Raw genomic sequence first — 7,972 nt, 5'->3', positions numbered from 1 at the left:
GCTAGCATGGAAAGCGGACGTTAAACGATGATGATGATGATGATGATGATTACAATGTGGTGAAGAACTTGCTTTCCTACCACTTGATTTCAGTTTCAAGCCTGCTTCTCTGCACCTTAGACAAGTGTATTCTATTGTTGCCTTGGGTGTGATCAATAAGTTGAGTGTAAAATTTGTTAGAAGGAAACTGTGTGGAAGCTCATCATAAAAGCATGTGCATGTATGTGTGAGTGTGTGTTTCTGTATCTATGTTTGTCATGATGCTTAAGTTTACCCCTGTAAAGCCTATCTGATAAGGGTACATCAGGCACATGCATCACAACTATATGTGCACAACATGGTGATCAAGATAAATAGTGTATGCTCTTGCAGGTGAGGCCCAGTTAGAATTTTCTGCTGATCAAGAAGCCTCTCCCACTCAAAAGGTCCCTGAATAAGGGTTATTTAAGGATGTTAAACATAACACCCATGTTTCCAGAGATGAATTATTCAAACCCCAAAGAGTTTCTCTCAACACATGGCTATGATGCCCCACCTTACTACTTCTGCTCATGATCAGAGATACACATATCATCGGCCACTAAGGTACATGCTCAACTGGTTAAAGTCAAACAAATGACAAGCAAATCTGTAGTATTGAGCAGAACATTTGCTGTAGCCCATCATTTCTACCAAGACAAAACAATGTACATGATAACACTTCCAGTCAGTTAAGATCAGAAGCCATGAGAGCCAATGCCTGGTATTGCATATTATTATTATTATGATATTCACAGAATCCTTAGCATGTCAGACAAAAATACTTAGCAGCGTTTCATCTGTTTTTTTTTTGTTTTTTTTTTTTACACTCTGAGTTCAAATTCCACTGAAATCAACTTTGCTCTTCATCCTTTTAAACGTTACTAAAATAAGTAACAGTCAAGTATTGGGGCTAATATAACTGATTTCCTCCATCCCCTAAAATTGCTGGCCTAGTACCAAAATATATTTGGCACAAAGCCATTATTACTCTGAATCTTGTTGTTGTTTTTGTTGAGAAGCTGTGACATTTATTCTCTCGCTAAAATATTTTCAGCAACATAACTGAAATGGTTTGAATGTAAATCAAAGTAATTTGTGAACTCATTCCACCAAAAATTAACTGATTTCTTTTGTCACACACAAGTATATCTACAGCTCTAAAACTATATCTCTGATGTTATATCTATTGATAACCTTGGCTACCGTCTGCTACTGTAAAACTAATTCTATTCTGTTCTGTTGTTAATCAATTATCTCTATCAAGCTGTCTACTGCTATCTACTATTTATTTCACTCTCCATTTCAGTATGTCGTGATATAGACTGACAAAGTAATTTCTGACTCACTTCTTTCCAATTTTTAATCTGAATTAAATGAAAAAAAAAAGTGTTTTTTATATTTTTTCATTATTAAATATCAGTAATTTTATTTATTTATTTTTGTCTCGATTTTTTTTTTTTTTGGTTTTTTCATTCTCATTATTTATTTCATTAAGTGTGACCCATACCTAAAACATATTCAGCTCCCATCCACCCTTTAACTTCACCTTCATCTTCCACTTACATCCTTCATGTATTTATAAAATTGTCATTTCTCTAAAGATTGTTTCCTGAAGACTTCATTCACAAATAGAAAATATTCTTCATTTCCATTTTTCATATTGGTCATCAGGATTAAACAAGCAAGTGTCACACTCATGGAGCGTCTAACTACTAGTCATTTGACAGATTTTGTTGTTACAGTTATTTAGCCCTAGGTCAACACGTTTTGAATAGTCCTATGACAAAAAGCTTTCTAACTATGGCAGGACCTGCTTTCTTGTCAGGTCTGGTGTATCTAAGGCAACATTATTTAATATGACATTCTCATTCTTAAGATCTGAGGATAGCAGATTTGTGAAGTTGTGTGGCCTCTTGGTTAGGGTGTTGAACTCCTGATCATAAGGTCAAGATTTCAATTCCCAGACTGAGTGCCAAATTATCTTCTTGGGTAAAACACTCACTTTCATGCTCAACAAGTTCACTCAGCTGAAAACGAATACCAGGTACAGTTTCTGGTGGGGAAGGTCAAAGAGTTAACCTTACAAAGGACTGGTGTTCTATTTAAGGATAGTCTTGTATTCTCAGTAAAATGAGTATCACTAACAACTTGGGAGTAATGCAGAGTTCAAGAGGCAGTTTTACATTCTCAATAAAATAAGTATCATTCAATCAAATGATTAACAGCTCAGAGGTTTTAACCCTGTGATGGACTAGCATCCTATTCAGAGGGAAGTCTTGTACTTTCAGTCACTTATATCTCATAGAAACTGGGATAATCTTAGTTCTAATTTCTTTGTTGGCTCATGACAGACCTAAGACAAAAGATCTGAGGGAATTTTGCTTATTATAGGTGCAGGCATGGGTGTGTGGTAAGAAGCTTGCTTCCCAACCACAAGGTTCCAGGTTCAGTCTCACTGCATGGCACCTTGGGCAAGTGTCTTCAAACACAAGCACAAAGACATACACACATAGATATATATGTGTTTGTCCCTCCCACCACCACCACCACCGCCACTTGATAACTGGTGTTGGCGTGTTTGCATCCTGTAACTTAGTGGTTTGGCAAAAAGAGGCCAATAGAATAAATACCCAGCTTAAAAAATCCGTACTGGGGCTCATTCATTTGACTAAAAATTGAAGGTAGTACTCCAGCGTGTCTGCAGTCCAATGACTGAAACGAGTAAAAGATTAAAGATTGTTTCTAAAAGATTGGGTGACCATGGGAAGGAGCCATTAGTAATTGTTATTAGCACCTCTGTTTAGCCTCAAGGTAATCTTAATCAAGCAGATTTAAGATCAAAAGCATCTCAGTCATGATCATACTGTTTTTACAGACATAGATCATTTTAAACTACATTATCAAACATGTTCTTGCCAATGTTTTTTAAAGATGTCTACGTAAGATTTGAGCGTGATTTCTATTTCTGCTATTTCTCAAAGGTCGAACGACCACATGGAGATACTATCACTGGCTTGTGGTGATTGCATGTAACTTGTTAAGGTATGGAATATTATGAATGATAACTTAGATTGCCTTTCTCTAGTCAGCATGCCTTTTCTACAAGACATTTAGCTTGGAACCAATAATACTTGCTGTTAAGTTTCTCAGTTGAATGATGTCCTTGGGTAGTAACAGCAGCAGCAGCGATAGTAGTAGTAGTAGTAGTAGTAGTAGTAGTAGTAGTAGTAGTAGTAGTAGTAGTAGTAGCGGCAGCAGCAGCAGCTGTAGTCAGCATTTTCATTGCTGTCGCTGTTGTTGTTGCTGCCATGACTGTGGAGGCATGTGATCAAAGGTATTCCAGACATGTCTATTTCATTTGTTTGGATATATCTAGGACTATATTAACTGATGTACCTTTCCCTTTTTTTAAAAAAAAAAGATGGTGGTGGAGTATGAATTGAGAAAATTTTAACTGCTATTTCTTTCATGTCAAATGACTTTTTTGTAGAGTGGTATGGTTTGTTAGCAGAGTCGTGTTAGGGTGGTGTGTTGGTATTGAAATGTCAGACTAGTACAGTGATATCTCACAGTATGGGTTTAATTCGTTCCATGACCAAGCTTGTCCTATGATTTACTCGTTTTACAAATCAGTTTTCCTTTTTGAAATTAACTAACATATAATTAATCTGTTCCAGCCCACCAAAACCACTCAAAAATAATATTTTATGGGTTTTGAAACAGAATAGGTGTAGTTACAAGTAAAATGATAATTATAAAAATGAGAATGCAAAAGAAATATGTAAACTAGTTTTATTAACTGAATTACCTTAAAGGTGGGATGATTTGTGTGCTCATACCGCAAATTTCCGCTCATACTTTAAGACAAAAATTCACACGAGTCTCAGCTTGTACAGCAAATTATTTATACAATGGTACACTCATACTGCGGGATTCTACTGTATCTCTGTTGTGGAATATTAGACTGTTGTATGTTCTCAGTAGAGGAATGTTAGTCTGATGTCTCTGTTATGGAGTGCTAAACTGCTATTCTGAGTGAGGAATATCTTGCTGGTGGAATGCTATTATTTACACAGTTAAATGAGATTGATTCTAAGAAAAATGTTCACTTGACAGAATGACATGAAGTCACTTGCCAAAAGATTGTGATCCTATAAAAATGCTGTTACCTTATTCTGCCTTTTCAAACATGGCTACTGTAGCCTCTGCTCTTCAGAGCTTATTTGTCACATCACCTTCACTTGGACATTTTTTCCTAATTCATCTCCCTTTCTCTCATCACCCACATTTAGTGTGTCTATTTAGAGTCTCTTAGTAATAATAATGTTCATCAGTCGATGTTGATGAAGACCAGGACATCACATGGGACGAGAAGTTGGGTCACAGTGCATCCAGTTGTGGCCAATCAGACCAATGTATGCTCAGGTTTTGCCACAGTTTGGGAACTGGTGGTCTGTTGGGAATGAAGGCAAGGAGTTAGCTCTGAACTTGAACAGCTCACATTTTTCTTATGCTCCTGCAATCCTATTCTGTTCATAGGAGGTTCATAGGTGCAGCTACACCAGGCAGGGTGGTCTTGTGGCTGTATTTCCTAGGTATTGGAAGGGTGATCTGAAAGCACTTCTGTAAGGCTTTGAGTGTAACTTTGAAGCACTTTCTCTGCCCCTTGTGTGTGCTTGACTTCTGCCAATTGACTATAAAATGCGTTGGAAAATGAAACCTTTGGAAGATGATTCTGACACTGAGTGCATTCCACCATTATGTAAAAGTGGCTTCTATTATTGAAGAGAGAGTGCTTTAAAATTCTAGATGGTATATATATACATATATATATATATATATATACACACATAACAATGAAATGAGTGAACTGTTATGGCATGGGATTAAATACAAATACATCAATGATTATTACAAGGTTGTCAAGGTTGTCAAGAAAGGAATGAGTTTAGATAACATTGCTTACAAGAGTCTCTACATAAGTACCCTAACAAGGACCATACATTGTAAGAAGGACTATAAAAAACTGCTTTGAAGCCCAGCCATTTTACACTCTCCAGAGGCATTTAGTAAGATTGACAGATTTAGAAACACTTACAGATAATACAAAATAATCCTCATTAGGCAAAGTTAGTAAATTCCAAAATAAATTTTAAAATTACTAATGGAAAATTAACCTTGGTAGTTATAGATCAAGGTATAAACTTGGAAGATTTTGATAATCCAGTTGCTGTGAAGGTTGAAGAATCCTATATTTTTATGTCCTTTCCCATTGTCTGAGCCAAAATAATCACACGACTTTATCTTTCTTATTCTTAGACTTTTTCCTGTTTAAAAAATTTTTTTTTTTTAACCTTTTACCCATGGTGGGAAGGGCAGTACCCATGACCCTTTATTTTTTTGTTTCAGAACCTCCAAGACTGGTAGGAGTAAGGGAGAAAGATATTCTCAAACCAATGACCTGGCCTGAATTCTTGCAACAGAGTGAATGCTGCTAAAGGCATCCAAAGGACAACGTGGAGGTGTTTACAGTAGGTGATAGATTAAGTCTGCCACCCAAGAACTCAGAATGCAAAGAGCTGGAGCAAATATCACAAGGCATCTCGTTTGTACTCAAACAGTCCCACCAATCCACTGCCATGGGCTGGTACTTCCTTTTATCAACCCCCAAAAGACTGAAAGGCAAGATTTGAAATCAGAGAGCAAATACCACAAGGCATGTTGTCCTTCTCCTCTCTAAAGGATTTGCTGCATTAAAGACAAGGGTCTGTTACATTACATTCTTCACTCTTCACAGCAATTAAACATTGAACTCTTCTAGAAATCCTGCTATGTTGTGAATGTTGCTGATGTAGAAGGACACCAGCTTCCTCAGATACTGGATTTTAACCAAATATGACATGAGGGTACTATCATTGAAAGTCGAAGAACATGGTTACAGAAATATTGTTGTATTGTAGTTAGTCATGTTTCTTTATTTTTTTTTTTTAACCAATCAATTAATAAACACAAATACTTTTAATAATTTATTCAATTCTTTGATATGTTTATCAGTTACTTCTGAAAATGAAGTCTGCCATTACACTCTGACAAGTTCACTGATTTTGACAGAGGTGTTCATAAAAATTTCTAATAAAGGTGAAAAAACTGAGAGATTTGTTCAAGTGTTGGTTGATATTTTTATATAAAGTTCTGCCTTTATTATGCACTGATATAATGACATCAAGCTTGCAGTATTACTAGCATGTGGAACAAAAATGCTTAATGGCATTTCTTCCAACTCTTTGTGTTCTGAGTTCAAATCCTGCTGAGGTCAACTTTTCTGTTTATCTTTTGGAGTCAATGAAATAAAGTACCAATCAACCCCAGTACTGGGGTTGATGTAATAATCTTGCTTTTTCCCCTCAAAATTGTTAGCCTTATACCAACATTAAAATGATTTGTACACTGATATATGCTCTCATTGAAACAACAAGTAACATCACATGGAGCTGCATAACTAATTGGAAAACATTTCTAGCACAGACAATGGAATAAGACTATCTATACCTGTGGATTAAATAAAGAGTTCCAATTGAAATTCCAAGAATGCTACCAAATACAAAAGACATCTGAAGAAAGTTGGGAAATACAGTGGTCAAAATATGATTATAACATCAAAGAGGAGGACACAAATTCAATATGCCAGCGTGTAGTAATGAATTTAAACTTTGGTACAAGTCCAGCAACTTTAAGAGATGAGAAATAATCAATCACATTGACCCCCCCCCCCCCAGGACTTAACTAGTACTTGTTTTATCGACTCTGCCCACCCCACCAACTCAGTCCTGAAAAGATGTTTAGTAAGGTTCATCTCACTAGGATTAGAACTCAGAACATAATGAGTCAGAAGGAATGCTGCTAAGCATTTTGTCCCACAAGCAGGTCATTCTGCCATTTTGCCACTTTATACCAGTGTATAATAATGATAATTTTTCATCTCAGAATTTCAGATGGTGTTTTAGCTGACTTTGAAACTAAAATGACAAATTCACAAGGTTGTTAAAGCAACAGATAAAATATTTTACAGCAGTTGTTCTGGCTCTTGGGACTCAGATTCAAGTACCACTGAGGTCAGCTCTGCCTTTCATCCGTTTGAGTTTGATAAACAAAGTAGCAGTCAAGATAGAATTTCTAGAAGATCAGATGTGACGTTTCATGGTATCTGATGCAGCTCTTTGTGTATTGAATTCAGATTCTGCCTGCTATAATAGGCCTACACATAGCAGGGAACAAGACTTTCAGGACCCAGTTATTTGGGATCAATCTCTCATTGTAAGATGGCGCCATATATTGATCTCAGTCAGAGCAATATATAAGAATACATAAGGAAGCCCTTGTACCAGAAGTGGAATATATGGTAAGAGAAAGAGAAAACAAAATTATTCTAAATATAGCAAATACATATAACACCCTCAAAAATAATAAAGAAAGAAAAAATTAAGACTAGTGCCCTTATTTTACATCAATTATAATTTTTATTCTTATTAATTAAATTAGGTAGAACATCTTTTCATTCTTCACTTCTGACTGCAACAACAACAAAAAGATGTGTAAAATCATCAATATAATTTCTTACATTTAACTCAACAAAAAATAACCTCATTCTTTATATCATTTATATAATTTTAATTATATTATTGTTCATATATCATCAATTATATGACCTGTTTATCAATTTACTAATTAACAAATAAAACATCACTTTACTGTAATAAAAAAAAAATATGTTTTTCAATACATAATTTCAGATCGAATAAACATTTCAAAAAAATATATTTGCACAAAAGTACACAATATTGGTAAAGAATGATTTATTTCAGAGCAGCAGAAAAAAAAAAATAAAAAAGTTATCAAAATGTAATTCAGAATTTTGAGGTATATATATATGTATGTATATATATGTGTATAT

General features: G+C 35.2%; 1 protein-coding gene across 6 annotated transcripts in view; it reads left to right on the top strand.

Annotated features, from left to right (window-relative positions):
* The window catches only part of LOC106872383 (protocadherin beta-15), a 259,461-nt gene that overhangs the window by 68,548 nt on the left and 182,941 nt on the right, over nt 1-7,972 (top strand). For 2 of the 6 annotated variants that reach the window (XR_001409762.2, XM_014919368.2), the window contains one exon: nt 5,431-6,740. The exons of 3 other annotated variants lie outside the window; for them this stretch is intronic. Coding sequence is in view for 2 of the 3 variants with exons in the window: in XM_014919368.2 (XP_014774854.1) it covers nt 5,431-5,448 (18 nt within the window). In the remaining variant the exon portion in view is untranslated. Of the gene's footprint in view, nt 1-3,002; nt 3,064-5,430; nt 6,741-7,972 lie in introns of those variants that run through there. One more of the 6 variants, XM_014919366.2, reaches the window with a different exon arrangement.

This window comes from Octopus bimaculoides, chromosome 14 (genome assembly GCF_001194135.2).
Source record: "Octopus bimaculoides isolate UCB-OBI-ISO-001 chromosome 14, ASM119413v2, whole genome shotgun sequence".
In the NCBI taxonomy this organism is placed as follows: domain Eukaryota; kingdom Metazoa; phylum Mollusca; class Cephalopoda; order Octopoda; family Octopodidae; genus Octopus; species Octopus bimaculoides.
Note: the sequence above shows the minus strand (reverse complement) of the source record. Positions and strands in the feature narration are given on the sequence as shown.